Source organism: Homarus americanus, unplaced genomic scaffold (genome assembly GCF_018991925.1).
Source record: "Homarus americanus isolate GMGI-L3 unplaced genomic scaffold, GMGI_Hamer_2.0 scaffold20465, whole genome shotgun sequence".
Taxonomy (NCBI): domain Eukaryota; kingdom Metazoa; phylum Arthropoda; class Malacostraca; order Decapoda; family Nephropidae; genus Homarus; species Homarus americanus.
Genome location: NW_024756914.1, coordinates 5,657,037 through 5,677,355, shown reverse-complemented (window position 1 = coordinate 5,677,355; position 20,319 = coordinate 5,657,037). Strand labels below are relative to the sequence as shown.

Here is a 20,319-nt window from a genome sequence, read left to right as displayed (position 1 = left end):
ACCTGAGGGAAAAAAATAAAGAGCATGATTGGTCTATTCTAACCTGAGGGAAGAAACAAGGAGCGTGATTGGTCTACTCTAACCTGAAGGAAGAAACATGATTGGTCTACTCTAACTTGAAGGAAGAAACAAAGAGCATGATTGGTCTACTCTCACCTGAGGGATGAAACAAAGAGCATGATTGGCCTTCTCTAACCTGACGGAAGAAACAAAGAGCATGATTGGTCTACTCTAACCTGTCGAGTAACAGCATTGTAGACTATTCTGAGAATATTATAGGGAACAAAATCAAAGAACTGACGGAAAAATACACAGGCAAGACCACACGTAAAGACTCAACAACAACTACACTAATAAGTTGAGACCCATTAGAAGTTCGTGAGATATTTTAACTGGACAAATTGATGTACAGTATACAACACTAGGTTAGCTTAGGTTAGGTTGATGTATGCAACACTAGGTTAGTTTAGGTTAGGTTGATGTATGCAACACTAGGTTAGGTTAAGTTGATGTATGCAACACGAGGTTAAGTTAAGTTGATGTATGCAACACTAGGTTAGGTTAAGTTGAAGTATACAGTGTAAGGTTAGGTTAGGTTGATCTATTCAACACTAGGTAGTTATGGTAACTAAGGGTGTGTGTGTTTTATTACATTCTCACATTATTTCTAACATTACTTGGGAATTTTCTCAGCTGTAGTTAACATCATTGCTATACAGACACACTAACCGCATAATTTATGCAATACAACAAGGTTGCCCTTGTACAGCACCTAAAATACACTAACTTTAAGACATGCCTCAGTCTCATAATACGCAAAAATAACGATAAGGACAGATAAAATTCAGTAGAAAATTTAAATACAGAGAAATATAAACTGAAAAATACAAATATTACAAACAATGGTGAAGCAAGATGGCAATAATCTGCATATATTTCACCAAATGATGGTGTTGCAAGTGTTAGATCAGCGGGGGAAGTGCTAACAGGCGATACAAGTTATCCCACCGTTGATAACATCTCTCCTGCCTTCCACTTCTCACTGCTCTTTTCAAGTTTAATTCTTCACCGCATTACACAGTCACGGTGGCGTCACGATAAATATAATATCATTTAAGACAATACAAAAAATAATCATCAACGTTATTGTAACTGCCTTAGTTAAGGACGGTCGGGTGACGGGCAAGTCGAAAGGAATGATTGAAACCCGCCTTTTGACGCGCTCAATATTTATTGATATGGTCTATAACCTGCAGAGAACAAGGCGTTCATTAGTATTACATGGTGATCCATCTGATACATAATTTGTTAGTCTTACACAATTTTATCTTAACTACATAAGATCAATTAAACATAGTGACATAATACAAAATACATAACTATTAATCTTAGTTGCGCTTCATTCCACATTGTCTTATTGCTTCAGATAAGGCAAAAAACGAGTAGGTACAATGAGTCCATCATCACGTAGGCTGTACTTACAAGTGCGGATCGAAGTAAATCTGTATGGTGTTCCAAGAGACAACAGTACTGTGTAAATTGTCTTAGCACAAAACTCAGAGAGAGGTTTGTGAGTTGGTGTGTTCACTACTGCCAGCAGGGGGTGGAAGATGTTCGCAGTATCGCTGTAAGACTTGGTCTGAGAGTTAGGGGAGGCTAGACAGTCACTGCCAGCAGGGGGTGGAAGATGTTCGCAGTATCGCTGTAAGACTTGGTCTGAGAGTTAGGGGAGGCTAGACAGTCTGAGAGTTAGGGGAGGCTAGACAGTCACTGCCAGCAGGGGTGGAAGATGTTCGCAGTATCGCTGTAAGACTTGGTCTGAGAGTTTGCCAGCAGAGAAGATGCAGTATCGCTGTAAGACTTGGTCTGAGAGTTAGGGGAGGCTAGACAGTCACTGCCAGCAGGGGGTGGAAGATGTTCGCAGTATCGCTGTAAGACTTGGTCTGAGAGTTAGGGGAGGCTAGACAGTCACTGCCAGCAGGGGGTGGAAGATGTTCGCAGTATCGCTGTAAGACTTGGTCTGAGAGTTAGGGGAGGCTAGACAGTCACTGCCAGCAGAGGGTGGAAGATGTTCTCAGTATCGCTGTAAGACTTGGTCTGAGAGTTAGGGGAGGCTAGACAGTCACTGCCAGCAGGGGGTGGAAGATGTTCGCAGTATCGCTGTAAGACTTGGTCTGAGAGTTAGGGGAGGCCAGACAGTCACTGCCAGCAGAGGGTGGAAGATGTTCGCAGTATCGCTGTAAGACTTGGTCTGAGAGTTAGGGGAGGCCAGACAGTCACTGCCAACAGAGGGTGGAAGATGTTCGCAGTATCGCTGTAAGACTTGGTCTGAGAGTTATGGGGGGTGGGGAGCAGACAGTCACTGCCAGCAGAGGGTGGAAGATGTTCGCAGTATCGCTGTAAGACTTGGTCTGAGAGTTAGACAGTCACTGTGGAAGAGATCGCTGTAAGACTTGGTCTCCAGACAGTCACTGCCAGCAGAGGGTGGAAGATGTTCGCAGTATCGCTGTAAGACTTGGTCTGAGAGTTAGGGGAGGCAGACAGTCACTGCCAACAGAGGGTGGAAGATGTTCGCAGTATCGCTGTAAGACTTGGTCTGAGAGTTATGGGGGGTGGGGAGCAGACAGTCACTGCCAGCAGAGGGTGGAAGATGTTCGCAGTATCGCTGTAAGACTTGGTCTGAGAGTTAGGGGAGGCCAGACAGTCACTGCCAGCAGAGGGTGGAAGATGTTCACAGTATCGCTGTAAGACTTGGTCTGAGGTGGAAGATGTTCGCAGTATCGCTGTAAGACTTGGTCTGAGAGTTAGGGGAGGCTAGACAGTCACTGCCAGCAGGGGGTGGAAGATGTTCGCAGTATCGCTGTAAGACTTGGTCTGAGAGTTAGGGGAGGCTAGACAGTCACTGCCAGCAGGGGGTGGAAGATGTTCGCAGTATCGCTGTAAGACTTGGTCTGAGAGTTAGGGGAGGCTAGACAGTCACTGCCAGCAGAGGGTGGAAGATGTTCTCAGTATCGCTGTAAGACTTGGTCTGAGAGTTAGGGGAGGCTAGACAGTCACTGCCAGCAGGGGGTGGAAGATGTTCGCAGTATCGCTGTAAGACTTGGTCTGAGAGTTAGGGGAGGCCAGACAGTCACTGCCAGCAGAGGGTGGAAGATGTTCGCAGTATCGCTGTAAGACTTGGTCTGAGAGTTAGGGGAGGCCAGACAGTCACTGCCAACAGAGGGTGGAAGATGTTCGCAGTATCGCTGTAAGACTTGGTCTGAGAGTTATGGGGGGTGGGGAGCAGACAGTCACTGCCAGCAGAGGGTGGAAGATGTTCGCAGTATCGCTGTAAGACTTGGTCTGAGAGTTAGGGGAGGCCAGACAGTCACTGCCAGCAGAGGGTGGAAGATGTTCACAGTATCGCTGTAAGACTTGGTCTGAGAGTTAGGGGAGGCCAGACAGTCACTGCCAGCAGAGGGTGGAAGATGTTCACAGTATCGCTGTAAGACTTGGTCTGAGGCCAGACAGTCTCGCACCTGCAGAACTGTCTACTCAGCAGAAAACCAGGACCGCTCGGTTGTAAACACCCCTTCAGCTCGTTGCACTCCCCTCTCCTACATCTTCAATAGTCTCATAACTAAACTATTTCTAACAATTTATTAACACTGTCCACGCGGTTCACCGTGGGCAGTTATTATTATTATAATTGTTACTGTTATATTCTCGCCCCCATACCCTGATATGGTTCAGTGACCTGTGCCCGGGTGGGCAAATCGCCGTAAAAAAGAAAAAAGAAAGAAAAAAGCCAGAGCTGAGCTCTCTTAGTGGCACCTGATATACAGTATACTGTACATTTTATTTCAAGGAATTATTATGTAACATTTAGTATCATCTGGAATAGTACACATAGCATGGTGTTAGTAAAAACATATAACAATGTTACCACGATTATCATTTCGTTATTACAACACACGTTTTGAAAGACGCCTTATGCATACTGACTTTAGTGCTGGTCTTAGTCGTTAACCATTATACGCCTCCGGTGTTGGAAATTGGGGGGATTCAGTTTATCAATTGTAAAAACAATTGAACAGATCTAATCCGGAAGCCTGTCTTGAATGGTTGCCATGGTGTTGAGGTAAAAGTTGACTTACATATTCCTCAAGTAGTGATTTGGGACCATTTTTATTTATTACTTAATGTAGTATTTACTAGAAACATTCTTGAGGTTGTGTTTATCTCGCGCGCAGAAGACACTACGCAGTTTCCTCCAGCAGCCATATAGCCCCGTACACGCCCTGCCGGCTACCATTGCCCGCTCCTAACCACAAGAGTGTGGTTGTGTTGCTGCCAGCCAAGCCGTTGCCACGTCAAGAACTAAAGCTGCCCACTCTCAGCTCTCTACCAGAGGTGAGTACAGTACAGTATATTTACGCCCAACTCTAAAATCCCGAAAGTTCTCAGTGTGTTCTGGATACTAAATTCGGTTTAAGTCCACTTTGTCTACTCCCAGTTTGTCAACTCTGAAAATGTCGTAGAATACCGGATGTGTATACTATCAGTTAATGTCCTCTGAAAGTTACTTCACCAAACCTAAAACATAACCTAACAAAACGTTAAACCTAACCTAATCTAACTTAACCTAAAATATAACCAAACAAAGCCTAACTTAACCTAAAACTTAACCTAACCTAACAAAACCAAACTAATCTAACCTAATCTAACCTAAATGCAAAACCTAACCTAATAAAACCCAACCTAACCTAACCTAGACCAAATGGGAATAGTATAGCCATTTCGAGAGTAGACACAACGGGGTAGACGACATGGGGTGTTACCACTAAACTCACCTATGAACATCTATAACGTCCCCCAAATTTGATGATTATTGAAGTTTTAATCTTTAATGTAATGGCAGTATTAACGAGACTTGGTTTATTTCATGTGTTTTATTCACTCGTGAATATTTTTGACCTGTATGATTTTCAGTTGATGTCTCACTTAAAGTTCTAAGGTAAGTGATCACGAGGGCTACGGTTTTCTGAGGTGATGTTAACGGAGAATCGACGCTGTGTGTGTGTGTCCTGCGTCAGTTGTATAAAATTCATATACCCCTAATCACCAGAACAACGATGTGTGGGTACAGTATTAATATACTAGATGTGCAACTGCATCGTTACACAATCATTCTCACGGAAACTTAACTAGCTGCTGAGCTCACTAGATGTCACTAGAGCTCAAGTACAGTATTATGACCATTGTGGTCAAGTGTTATATATATATATATATATATATATATTTTTTTTTTTTTACCGGGATTAGCCCACCCGGGAACAGGTCACTGACCCACATCGGAGCCTGGGGGGCGAAAATGTAATAATAAAAATAATAATAATAATAATAATAATAATAATAATAATAATAATAATAATAATAATAATAATAATTCAAAAACAAAATTTATATACAATTAAAAAGACCCTATGATAATTGATATAATTATTAGCTACATTTAAAACCCAGTTAACAAAGAATTAAAAACTAACTCATCATTCACCACACAGCGAAAATTAGTCATCAACCAAGTTGAAGTGACCTTAGGTACAGAACTAGCTAAATTATAGCCCAACATTTTCCTGTCTCGGGCGTTATTTCACAAAAATTTTAAATAACTTTTAGAGTGTTCATGTCTAGTTCCCTGTGGATTCTACTGTTGCTGTCGTAACAGGTAAAGTCACAAGAATATTAATCAGAACTTTGATATTTGGGAAAAATTCATTGAATTCTGGGTAGGTGTCTATGGCATTTAAAGTTATTTATTTTTTAAGTATGTGTCTCCATATTTCTTTCCTAAAAGGAAATTCAGTAGAGATTCCTAGAGACTGTCTCATTTAACCATATATCCCGACTTATGAAAAATTCACAACGTAATGATGAATTCATAAATGAGTAGAAATATTGTTAAACACACTGGGGGTCATGCACCATAACTCCTCCCTCATATGGGTATGGAGTATGGGGGGAGTGTTTGATTTGGCGCCCTCCTTGTGCCCCGTTAGGTGGGGTCGGGGCTAGTTCCACAAGGTTGTCAGTATGTATTTAAAAGACATTAATGGGTAAGACTTGCCAGTTACCGTGCACAGTCGTGGTTAGGCCATGATAACTTGCAACCTCTAAGTGGTAGTTAATGGTGTATGTGAGTAATGTGGTGATCGGGAGCCATGTTAATTTACTAAGGTTAGTGTTAGATATTGGTGTGAGGAAAGGTTGGGGAGGTACAGCCCTTACGACTGTACCTGGCGGCTGCCTTATAAATGTATAGGAATGTGTTGATGTTGGGTGTTAGGGATTTTGATAATGAGGGTGGTGATGGTAGTTATGGTGATGGTAGTCATGATGAACGAAAAGTCTGCGGTGGGGTCCCGCATCAGGCAGACATATTTACAGAGCTCCAACAAGACCCCAACGGCGGTATAGGCGGAAGAGGTGACCACCATGGGAACCCAACGACTACATCGGCGGACGAAGGCAATGCCCGATGGACAGGCTACTGAGGCGAAACACAACAAACTGGACTATCGGCAGTCCATTGCAACTCTCCCTCTCCCCAATCGTTGCGACACTTTCGCCACTAGATCAGGAATAGGGAGAGCCAAGATGTGTGGTTGCAGCCTGTGCTCCTGCCTCTCCACATAAATCAATTCAAGCACAGCCATCATCCAGCTCATCATACCTCTCATCATCATCAAAACCCCTAGATCCCCAAAAGTCGTATGGTACAGACGAGTGGCGATGGGGACAGGCAGAGATGACTGCCGGGAGTCTCTAGTCACAACTCTGCCCATGGGTGGCAGGTCATCCTTATGCGGTCGAAAACACAATCAAAATCACAGATCCAAACAAAAACAAACTATACAATCTCTTATGGTCGCTGCATGGAATGTCAGAACCCTTCTGGATACTGGCATAAATGAGCATCCTGAAAGAAGAACTGCCCTTGTGGCAAAAGAGCTGGCAAGGTATAAACATCGACATAGTAACCATAAGTGAGTCCCGGCTCCCAGACGAAGGTCAACTCAGGATGGGGATCTGGCTATACCTCCTGGAAGGGTAAGTCTGCTGGGGAGAGAAACCACATTTATGGAGTTAGTTTTGCCATCCGCCAATGCATCCTACACAGGCTAACTAAAATGCCTATTGGGATCAACGAGCGCCTCATGACGCTCCGAGTCCCACAGAATCACTCATGTCATGTCTTTTTCATCTGTGCATATGCCCCAACATCTCGACAGAGTGCTAACCTCTATCCCCAGAGAAGATAAGGTTGTGCTCCGTGGTGACTTCAATGCCAAAGTTGGCAGAGATGCTGACATTTGGCAGTGAACCATAGGGAGAAATGGACTCGGCAAATGTAGTCTCAACGGCCTACTCCCCAGCAAGTGTGCTGCACACAACCTTACTATCATCAATACCTTGTTTAGGCAGGCCGACAAGTTCAAGGGTTCATGGCAACACCCACGATCCAAACACTGGCATATCATTGACCACATCATTGTCAGGGAAAAAGATCGCCGAGATGTCCTCATCACCTGTGCCATCTGTGACTCAAACCACTGCGACACTAATCATCGGCTCGTCAGCGCCAAGCTCTCACTTCATGTCGCCCCAAAACGGCGAAATGCAGCAAGCCTCCAGAAGAGGTTTTAACACTAAGCGTCTGGAGGATCCAGCAGTAGCACATGCTTTCAGAGAGCAGCTCAAACATGGCTGATAAACAACCCGACAACAAACAACCCAAACTCTAGTGCCGAATGGGATATTCTGGACACTGTCATGACAAAAACCTGCAGAGAGACCCTCGGCTAGGTCGAAAAAATACACCAGGACTGGTTTGATAAAGAATTTCCCGGCAATCAATGTATTCGACGATGATAAAGGTGAAACACAAAAATTTGTAGATCAGCAGAAGATGCGCGAATTTTTCAATTCCACTTAAACATTTTATGGGTCAATCACTCGTGGCGCAGCACCCCTCCGCTCATCCGGCGGTAACTCCCTAATTAAAGACGATGAAGGCATCCTTCAGTGCTGGAAAGCAGACTACCATTCACTGCTCAACCAATGTGGATGTCCTAACTACCCGGCAGGTCCTTCAACATCCAGAGCTGACCCACCTCAGCTATCCTCCATCTCTGGATGAGGTAGCTACTGCCATCAAACAGATGAAAAATAACAAAGCCTCAGGGTCTTTTCAATATAAGACGAATCCAGGCAGGAACAAAGGTGTCGGCAGCTTCCATTACTGAGCATCAGTATGCAGTCGACCTCACCCTTGTCGCTCACACTGAATGCGAACCTACAAGAGATCCTGAACACCCACGTAGATGCATACGCACACTTCGGCCTTGAGGTGAATGTACGTAAGACTCAGATTCTCTTTCAGCCTGCCCCTGGCTCAGCCACACCTCCACCAGCCATCCAGCTCAACGGTACTACCCTCACTAATGCAACCCACTTTCGGTATCTCGGCTCCCACCTGTTCACCACCGCGAACACCAATGAAGAGATTCAGCATCAGATGAGATGTGCAACTCAAGCCTTTGGCAGACTCCAAAACCGTGTCTTCAGCTGTAGGGAGCTGAAATTATCTGCAAAGTTACACGTATATCGAGCAGTGGTCCTCCCCACCCTGCTATATGACAGTGAGGCATGAGTCACATACAGGAGGCACCTCAAGGCACTTGAAAACTTTAACCAATGTTGTCTATGTTCTATTCTCCGAGTTCGCTGGCAAGACAAGAGAACAAATGCCAGTATTCTCACTGACACCAACTATAGAACTATAGAAGCATCGAGGCTACCATTATCCATGAACAACTACGCTGGACTGGCCATGTTACCCTCAAGGACGACAGTAGACTGCTATTGCAGCTACTTTACAGTCACCTAACCAATAGTAAACATAACGCTGGCGGGCAACTGAAAAGGTATAAGGATAGTCTCAAGACAAACCTGAAAAAGTGCCAAAACGACCCCCTCACCTGGGAGACGATTACTGCACACCGTAACGCTTGGGGGAGCACCACGCAAGAAAGTGTCAATAGTTTCGAGTTAATCCGACTGCGTAACGGGGCAGACAAGCGCCAACGCCGGTAAGACGCTGCTGCTGCACCTCCCGCACTACATGTATCCCCCCACATGTGCAACATCTGTGATCGACTCTGCCGGTTCCGTATCGGCCTCTTTAGTCACCTCAGAACTCACTAACGTAGGTGACATTCTTAACTCATATCATTGTATCATAGCTGGACGATCGTCATATTCGATTCCGAGTGACAGCAAAGTAGTAGTAGTAGGATGGTAATCAGGGTGGTGATAGTAGTCATGGTGAGGGTAGTCATGGTGGTGATGATAGTCATGGTGGTGTTGGTAGTCATGATGATGGTAGTTATGATGGAAGTAATATTATGGAGTTCGTGAACACTAAATATAAACCAGAGGATGTTGAGAAAGGTCAAAGATAACACGGCCCTGAGACTCTCATATGGTGTTTATTTATGTCTTGCTTCGTACGGTAAAAAAATACAATGAATAATATTTTTGGTACATTGTACTTCAAGTCGCATACTTGGCTGCCTTGTTTATACCCAACCCATATCACTGTGTCCACATAGGTGTCCGCTGAAACTGTTCAGGGGCAGGGGGCAGTAGACTCAAGCCTTCTAGTAGAAAACAGGACATAAAAAAATACAAATTAATGATTCACGGCTACGATAGGTTTGGTTTGGATTTTGTCCGAGAGTTTTTAGTTTGAGGGGATTTTGTCCAAAAGGGATTTCGTTCTACTCAGCAGCCAAGGGGACAGGCTAGCTCTCACTGTCGGGTTTGGTTGGGTTACATGAAATAATAATATTGCAATATTTTTATTGTGTACAATAATTTGCTTGGGACACAATCACACACATTAATACCAAACAAAAATGTACACATGCTTTAGACTCATCCCCCATGTAGTACATCGACTGCCTCACAAGTATAATAGACCTAAATAAACACATAAGTTGTCTGTTGTACCTGTGATGCAGTACAGTACATGAGGGACACGCTTAAAACATGTGCACATTTTTGTTGTTAGTGGATGGTGTTAATCAGTGTCTCCCGAGCAAAGCTGTATATTATTGTACAAATTACATTATAAAAAATATCCGAACATAATTGTTTCATCTTAATATAAACTTGATGTATCAAGCTCATAATGTAGTATAATAATAATAAGTCTGCTATAAGCTTGGAAAAAAGGATAATCCTACCAAAACCGACTGTGGGAACTATCCTATCCCTTTGCCGACTGCACGACAAAACCCTTCTAGGATAAAAACCTAACCTAACCCCTTGCCGACTACACGACAAAACCCCTCCAGGATAAAAACCTAACCTAACCCCTTGCCGATTAACACGACAAAATCCCTCTAGGATAAAAACCTAACCTAACTTTGAGAAACAAATATGATGGATTTTGTCCTGTCATGCACTTTAACTGAGGGGTTTTTGTCTCCCCTCCCCTTAAACCTCCTTGAAAGGTCCAGCGGATGCTCATGAGCTTTCCATCGAGTTTTTAAGATGTGATCTTGGGACATAGAGAACAGAAAATTGACCCCGTGCGAGGCTAGCGACAATGATCTCCGGAGTCGCATTAACCCTCTGCTCTTGTCAAGTTCTCCACCCACACACTCATCCTGTCACTTAATGTAACTTGCTGACATAATCCATGGCCGTTCTGGGACTTACGCCTTACATTACACGAGTCAAGAAGAAGGCAAGCATGAGCTCTGCATGCTTCCCTGTTGGGCGCTGTAAACGCCTTTGCGCTTCGACTTGCACAGGGGGTGCCCCGCGAATCTGAATCTCGTTTGCGTAAGTTTTCTTGTGACCACGTAGACCGGACGTCCGGACGTCAGCAGTTGTCAACTCGGTGAACGGAAATAAATTCACAGGAAAAAAAGTCATAAAACAGTCACATCTTAATTTAAGAACCAATAACAAGTTAGGTTGAATTGGATTAGGTTTGTTGGGTAATTTGGGTTGGGTTGGGTAAGGTTAGATTTTTCGGTATGTTCGAAACTGAGAACATAACGTTATTTTTCTTACAATTGATGCTGACGTCATTTTGGTTTGGTCGGTTACTTCATTGTACTGAACAGGGAACCTATTTTGGCTGTTTTCTGTGATTGGGTTATGTTTGCCATTAATGTACTTATGTTCATTGTCTCTTAAGTTCACAATACACCCCCTTTTGTCTAAGTCCTTCCGTTGTTCTACTGTTTTTTTTGTTTTAAGGTGTTGTTGTTGCATGGGGAGGATGCAGCAGTCTTGTCACCTTTGTTTATATGTAATGAAATCTTTTCCACTCTAAGCATAACACCTCAGGGGACGTGGGTGTTGATTAGGGTATATAGTTTAAGTGTGATATAATAATTACGATAGATTTAAGTACTGTATACCAAAAAGGTTAAGTGCAGCGCGCACAAGGCCGCATTATCCAAGTTAGGCCATTTTTGTGCAATCAGATTTACCTGTGGCTCTTCAATTCAATTCAATTTCAATATTTATTCCTTGATAGAGGAAGCGGGATCCTAATGCTGTCACTAGGTACCCCTGTACAATAACACCAGAAGCATCTGGCAAGTGTCACAAGTATATATAATTATTATAAGGGTGTTTACTAAAGCCTAAGAAAGGAAGGATATTCCTTCAACACACCATTAACATTATTTACATAATATCTGGCCAGTATGGGGAGGATCATCGTGTCTCCGTCAGGGGGTCGTGGAGTGGTGGTCCAGCAGCCGTCACGGAAGCGTTGTGTGTGCGACTCTTATAGAAAAATTGAGCCAGTAGAATTGCTTTGGATATTTTAATCCTTACGATGAGCAGATTGTAGCTCTAATAGTCAGGCGAGAATTTAGATGATAAATTGGACATAACTATTTAGTTGTTGACCTAGATCGCCAGTGAACAAAGTAAACTACCGCAAGTGACATAGTAGTGACTAGTAACGATGTCAGTAAACGAAGAAATAAACGTAAACCAAATAAGTTCTGATGAGATTTTTGTTAAATTATCAAAGGAATATAAAGAACTTATATGCCTTTGGCAAACTTGATTAACATGTCATTAAAATCAATTCGGGAGTTGTTCCATAATCCTTGAAGATAGCAAACGTGATACTGCTGAAAAATCTATCCTAACTACCGTCCTGGGACATCAGTTTAACACCAACTGTAGGGAAATTACTGGATGCAAATGTTACAAATTCAATTGGATATTACCTTAAGAAACACAATTTCATTAATGACTCAGCATGGCTCTACCAGAGGGTAAACGTGGCTCACAAATTTATTAGCAATCTTTTCAACTGTTGTTGAATCATTTGACGATGGACACGATTATGATATGGTTTACCTCGACGTTAGCCAATCCTTTGGCAGGGTTCCCATGCAAGACTAATAAAGGTTGCCCCTTGTGATCAAGGATGACCGGCCCTAGGGGCACCTAAGCGTGAGTTTGTTTAAGGTGTAGAAGCTGTCGCCAACACAACAACCACACCCTGAGTTAACGAGCTGCATGACCCAGTGTCAAAGTATAGTCCGAGAAGACCGGACAACTCGCCAACTGCACTGGCTAACCATTACCCAGGAACACGATCCGCAAGTCGATTAACATCCAGGTCCCCAATTACTGCTGGACAGACAGAGGCAAATGGCGTAAAGAAAATCGCCCATAGTTTCACCCTGCCCGAGGATCAAAACTGGGTGAACTCGCTTGCGAGGCGAGCATACTGACCATTACACCACAGACTAATAGTAAAGTAGAGGCACATGGTATTGGATTATGGCGTGATTGAAACAGAGGGCCAATATTAATAATAAAATCTGATGGGTAACGTCACTAGTGGCGTACCCAGGACTGTACTAGTACCGTTACTATTAGTTATACATTATACATTAAAAACACAGATATACAGTAGGCGTTGACAGCAGTAAATTTGCTTATGACCACAAATAGGGAGTGCAATATAATCAAATCTGACAAGGACTCCGAAAAATTATAGGAAGACCTAAAATACTAATATGCCGATGCATAATTTGGTATTATAATGCTTGTAGACCATACATACCCTTTGTTCAAAATACTTGGGAACCTCTGGACATATAGACAGCTTCAATCCTAAATCTGGCAGTAAAGTTTACACTGCTTCCCATTATGAAATCCTGTGCACATCACTTCTATATACATGAATTCTTCTCCAAGACATAAACCCCTGAAAATCACTTTACACAGAATCATATAAGTAGCTAATAAATTCACAGAAATGTCATTCCAAATAATTAATATGAACAATAAAGTAATACAGGTACTTTGCTTTTCATTGTTCACTACTTATTGTAATTTACATATTTCCAGTTTATTTATGTTAAATATTTTATTTCAGTTCTTCACATTATAATTTTTCTTCAACTTATTTTAATGTTTATGACGCTGAATGAATAAACTCTTCTAAGCTATGTTACAATTACAATGACTCCGGCATCATTCAAACGCCTCAAGTAAACATAGGCCTACATGTATACCAGCCTGTATGTTCAACCTAATTTCCACAGAACTTTCCCTCAGTAATTCACAATTAATAAAGTAGCTGTTTTGCAATTAACAATTAAAAAGTTAATGTTATGTATTGACTGAGAAAATTACATGTGTATTACAATAACATACAACGTTTTAACAATTTACATAGTTTCAACATTTTAAGACTCAACACTTATTTCAAAATGTTCTCAAACCATCAGACTGTCTGACATTTTACTTGATATAATCTAACAATTTATGATTAATTCACAATAATTTATCTAAACAATGGTTTACCGGCCGATTATCCATTCTCTTTCCTTTCAAAGGGAGAACTAGACTAATTCTGCTACACAGTAAACACTATATACGTACATAAAACCATTCAACTTTATTACATTAGATTGAAATGACTTTGAAATTTGGGACTTATTTAAAATTTGGGGAATTATTTAAAAACGGAATTTACTTGAAATTTAAATAAGTTTCATTATGAATGGTATTTTTACTGAGCCTTCCATTACATAAACAACACTAATATCACGATACCTCGTCCAAGAAAATGGTGCAATTGGTGCATAATATGGTGTGAATTGTGCACTTTTGGCAACAAGCTCAAATTTTTCAGAAGTGATGGGTCTCGACCTATAGGAAGAAATGGGATATAGTTCCAAACGCGATGCCCAAGTTCGCTGATGCCCAGATACTGAAACATGGGAACAGCTATGACGATTTCGTTTGTGTCCACAGTACATAATCATGGTTTTCGTGTATCCGTGTTTGCACATCCCGCTACATAAAGGAGATGTTTACTATCTGCTTCTCCATGTGAACAGAAGCAAATTGTTGGTATCCATATCTAGGTTGTAGAAAACATTCTTTCCCTGCGTTGAGACTACAGGGTATTTGCTTATCTCCACAATGTAATGTCTCAGACGAGACCTGCTATAAAGTGATAAAGCTCTGCTTTGTATTTATCCTCCCTAAGAAATTCATTCCAGTTTCCAGGAATCCCGTTGTCTGGATGAACTCTCCTTCGGACACCTTTCCCTTGTTTTCTCCTGGTACATTCTTTCAAGCCACCAGGGCTACAGTCATCCCAGATGATGTCAAGCCTCTTGCTCTCATTCTGCAGTTGCCACATCAAGTATTTCATAGATACATTTTCTCCATATTCAAGAAAAGCTTTGCAAGCAATTGGTTTAAAAAAGTTCACAGCAATAGTTCCATCGGTAACAGAACTTCGACATCATGAGGTACCTGAAGGTTTGTCACCAAGCTTTCCACGATTTGCGCAAGATCATATTTTTTCCCGATATTAACTCTCCAAATTGAGACAATGATGGTGGCGGTGACGACTGGTTTTCAAGACTACTACCCCGAACCTGGCAAGACACACACAGCTGTGAGAAGAGGGCACAGGTTTTCTTTAGCGAGTCAATCTCTTGCTTATCCTTTGACACAATTCTAGCTGGTGGGCAGTTGAAGAGCGGTAATCGGTTCTTGCAAATTGGATCAAAGAGTGATTTAGTTCTCTTTATGATTCGATCTTCCACAAGACATGCGATTTTTTTTTCCAGCCTGCCCTATTTTCCGTATGGCACAGTATATATCACTATATGGTCAACAGTGTCTCGTGTGTCGTACCACCAACAATTCCTGTTTCTCAAATGTGCTGTGAATACTTTCAACCTGTTCGTGGTGTTGAGTACTCAGTGTGTTTGAGTGATGAGTTTCCTGTGCACCCTGAAACTCATCAACCATCCTTGTTATTTCTGGTCCAGAAACCATTCATCGAAGTAATTCAGAACACTTTTTAGGCAGTCCTATGGCCATAATTCTCTTTATTTACACTCACCAAACCCCAAGTTCGTGACAAACTTAATACTTTATTGTTATATTTAATAAGGACAAAGAAGAAATGAACAGATACTGCACTATTCCTACGTTCTTATGGTTGTTACCAGCTTTATTTACCTATATTCACTGTACGTGATCGTATTTCATACCTAGAATTGGCTTATAATCCAAGAAAATAGGAAAATGAGGTGCACCTTAGCTTGGGATTAAAGTTTTTCATGCTGGTAAATCGAGTGATACGAGCAAACGTCTCGTGCCACTGACAAGGTTTTGCGGGTCGCAGAGTACCAACCTCCCAGTCTTCCGCTAGTTGGTACACCTGACTACACCACGATGACGTAGTAACAACAGACGGCGGTCGGGAACCACCATGGCCATTCTTGAATAATCGCTAAACTTTTCTTCCACTGTATTACGACCGCCAGGATACCACAGCATCGTATACACGATGGCAGTTCTTGCCTTCGTCCCTATGGCTCCACCGACCTCCTTGACACACCTGTTGTTTTGGTCATGATCATTTGGAATTCCAGAAAATGGTTTGTACGTTTAATGTACTACGAAGTTCCCACTGTTGAACTCCTTTAACTGGTCGCCAACGAGAATAGTGTGGACCTTCTAATTTTTGTTTTAAAGCATCCTTGTACAGCTGGAGCTTTCCTTCACGTAAAAGACTGCACAAACGTGAAAACGTCTTTAAAATGCCAGCCATCTTGTTTTCTCATTATTTTTTTTACAAAATTAATTCATATAATGAAGCTTTATGATGTAAGAGAATTTCAATCTTTTCAACACATAACCTACAGTATATACAAAATATTTCAGGGAACTTATAAAATGGCGGCCATTTTGGATTGTTTCAAAAGGCCCTAAATCTAAATTTATTCAGCTAGTAAAAGGCTATTTTTTCTGAAAATTTCATGCTTGTTTCGTAAAGTGCACAATTTATTCACCATTTTCCTGGATTACTGGGGCGCCACAGGGTGTAGGAGACTATATGAACAATGTCAGAGCACTTGGTCGCTAAGAATTACTTTACGATATATGATTTTTTTTATACAGAACGTCAGTATTCCGCCAGTATTCCAGATAGGAGGTAGCTGCTCGAATGGTTTAATTTATTAATCTGTTGGACTTTTCTTCCTTACAGTTTCTAATGACCAACCATGGGGACGCCTCAGCAGCCCCCAGGATCATCTTCACAACAAACAACAACAGCGTTTGACGAGGAGGAGACATGTTCACTCCGCCTTATCAAGATGACAGACAGATCTGGCCAACCCGCTATGCTGACGGTGTACAAACTATCAGCTCAAAAGGCGGGGAAGCCCAATTATATGAAGCTTTCCGAGTTCCTGAAGAACAAAAAACAGTTCACCGACGAACTATTGGAGTATAAGTTCGACACTATCCAACGTGAGAAGATTGAGGGTGACCCTGATGGCAAATCTTACGACATTTCGCTACTTTTCCAGGCCATCGCTTTGGTGCGTGGCAGTGTTTCTCTTGGAGCAAAACTAAAATTCATGGACCTGCACGATGACCTTCATGAAAAACTCCAAGCGGTAAAAAATTTCAGGAATAACTTGATGCACTCACGACTAGGTGTGAGTAACAATCATTTTGTGGAAAAGACAGAGGAACTGAGAACATTGCTGACAGAGCTTCTTGAGGCAGCAAAAGCTGTTTATGATATTGACGACCGCGATTTTGACCAAATGGTTAGGAACATGAATGACCAACTCAACGACACCAGGGACAAACCACTGACGGATGATGACATCACCAGATACAGTGCTCCCCACATCTTTACATACCTGGAAAACCTTCTGCTTACCAGTGGTAAACCAGAGTTGTTAGAGATGCTCAAGAGACGGAGACACCTCAGTCCTATGTCGTTTATTGAAGACATAGAGTTTTCCCTTGATGTTGACAATGTGTTTACACACATTCGTATGAAGGAGAGTGGGCCTCTCACTTTGGACAGAGATATAAGATATGAACAAATATTAGAACTTGTCCACAACGTAGACGAAAGCTTCACCAATGTTGCTAGAATTATTCTTATTGAAGGGCCTGCCGGAGTTGGTAAGACGACATTCTTGTTAAAGTTACTAAGTGATTGGCAGGACGGCAAGAACACCATAGTAGGTCTTACTGACTACCAGCTGCTCTTCTACACTGAATGTAGAAATCCTCACATTAGTTCTCTTAAGCAGCTCCTCCAGTCACAGATGCCAAACACCGCTAAGAAGTATCGAGGTGAGGACATGGTCAAATATGTCCAGGAGTTGAGGCTCCTCGTACTTGTGGATGGTCTCGACGAATTAAATGAAGCTTCAAGAAAGTTGTTCAGCGAAATACTGTCTATGAAAGCTACGTGTAACGCTACTATAGTCTGTACTACAAGGCCAGAGATGGTGGACGATTTCTGCAAGACTATTCCAAAGCACATGAAACCTGTCTTTTTAGAACTAGTTGGTATTTCTGACAATAGTCGCACAGAGTTCGCTGCCAAGTACCATGACGAGCTGGTAAAAGTTAACAAGAGTACACAGAGTACACAAGAGCTGAAAGAGTACTTGCAAAGTGTACCAAGTAATATTCAAGAGCACCTAAGACTGCCCCTGAATCTGATATTCTTTACTTTCATATGGGCCACAGATCCAACTATAGTGAACAATATGACAACGGCCACACAACTGTACATTAAAATACAAGAAATGACAACAGAAAAATTGATTGAACGACTGAAATGCAATGCAGATACTCAGCATTTACCTGTGAAGGACCTGGAAAGAAAAACTCAAATATTCTTTCGAAAGTTATGTCGAGAATCACTTGTAAGCCTAAAAGATGATTCCATAATACTGACACAAGGGGTGACAGACAACCTTAAGCAGACATCTGATACTGTTGGCCTTCCGCTCGAGGAAGTTATTGGCGCCTTCCTCATCCAGACGAACACTTGGTCAACACTTGGAACCAGGTCTTACCTCAGTTTCCCTCACAAGGGAGTTCAGGATTTCTACAGCGCCTTGTACATAAGAGACACACTTCAGGGAAACAACGTAAACTTTGACGTATGTAAAATGGTACATGATGTTCAAGACTCCGTGAGTTCATATCAAATTCCTTCCTCATTAAGTCAAGACATTATGGAAGAGTTTAGCAATATTCTGTCAGAAAGATTGACACTTAAAGGCACCTGTACCATCAAGAAGGTCCTGGAAGAGATACACAAGGATGACCCGTCGTCACTGACTCTGAGGAAATATCAAAACGTCCTTATTCATCTAGCTGGTGTATTGTGCACTGAGGGAAAAATGGAAACGGAAGACACAGCCGAGGAACTGGTAGTCCTTCTTAAGGATGCAGGTGTGAAAAGCGAGAGTCAGTGGCTGGAACTGATAAATGGCGTGAAGTGTAACGCTACCTTGTGTAAGTACATCGCTGAACACATAACATCATTGGTGACCGGTGACATAAGGATCAGAGATAACAGTGTGTCAGCCTTCACCGCACTACTCCCTCATGCTCGGCCAGACAACATAATCGTGAGGATTAAAGGCAACCAAAACAACATTCCCCACTTTGATGACATGATGAAGATGCTGGCTGCGTGTAACAACTGTGACATACATATATATTTGGATCATAACTTCCGGCACCCTGAGACCTCCAGCCCCTCTCTTGACGCAGCACTCCAACTTGTCTTTAAACGGTACAGTAAGATATTTATATTTATCTCACAACAAACAGCTCCCACTTGGCGCGGTATTATGGGTAATAGTATACTAGAGGGTCTTATTTAAACTAGCCGTATTATCACTTATTATATAAAAGAGAAGTGTTTTATTACCTCAAGAATAATACGAAACGGATGTAGGCATTTGTAATTCGCTGGTTTATTTGATCAACCATAATAGTTTATTGGTATACTTCCAAGGTAGTTAAATATCTTTATTCAGTTGATCTTTGTTATTGAGTTTGTAATAATTGGATCATTACAGTGATGGCGAGGTGCTGCTTGGTACACGACTGTCTTTTTTAACTTTATGATACTTGGACAAAGCGATGCACAGTGACCTGCAGGTGTTCGTGTATGCATCAAGAAGGCACAGTCATCAGTTCATCAAGGAGTTCTTGGAGTAGTTGTTACTTTATCTCGGTGTGAGCCTTGATTCTTTGTCAGGCGAATAAACCTCCATCCATTTTGAACTAGATGTGTACAGTACATTATCCAGGTCTTACAGTGAAAGATGGAGCATTCCTGAGAATATAACTCATCCTCGTCTGGTGCCGTTGGTGACAGAAGGCATCAGATAATTCACCATTTTCACAACCTAAGTACTGTATAATACTACCATGGAAGTAGCGAACAACTCCCTGTCGTGTTGTCCGGGCAGCCGATTTTGTGTCCTGGAGCATCTTCTTGATTTCCTTTCAGTTGAATGTCAAAGGTTTTGGTTAGATTAATGAAAATCATTGCAAGTTCTTTTTCTGCTTTTGACACTTTTATTGTTTTTGACGAACTGCAAAGAACAAAACTGTGGTGCCGAGGCTGTGACTCTGAACACATGAGGCTACAAGATGTAAGTTGAGGATCACACGAAAAGGGATTTTGCCAGCTATGGATAGAAGAGAGATGGGATGATGGTTATCTGATGGATTTGTTGCCCATTCTCTTGTACAGGGAATTACTGGGGATCTTTGTATCCTGGGCCATGTCACGCTGAACCCAGATCGTTTTAAATAATTTAGTGAGTTATATTACCTTGTGTTTGCCACCATTAGATACAATGAAACGGTGTCTCAAGACATGTTCAGCCTAGTGAGTAAGGATATTGT

At 42.1% G+C, this 20,319-nt stretch overlaps 1 protein-coding gene across 5 annotated transcripts in view; it reads left to right on the top strand.

Moving 5' to 3' along the window:
• Positions 1–4,278: 4,278 nt before the first annotated feature.
• Positions 4,279–20,319, top strand: part of LOC121857092 — a 60,216-nt gene continuing 44,175 nt past the window's right edge. For all 5 annotated transcript variants that reach the window (XM_042352954.1, XM_042352958.1, XM_042352957.1 and 2 more), the window contains exons 1-2: positions 4,279–4,392; positions 16,619–19,192. In XM_042352954.1, coding sequence (XP_042208888.1) covers positions 16,635–19,192 — 2,558 coding nt within the window. In that variant the 5' untranslated portion in view covers positions 4,279–4,392; positions 16,619–16,634. The remainder of the gene's footprint in view (positions 4,393–16,618; positions 19,193–20,319) is intronic.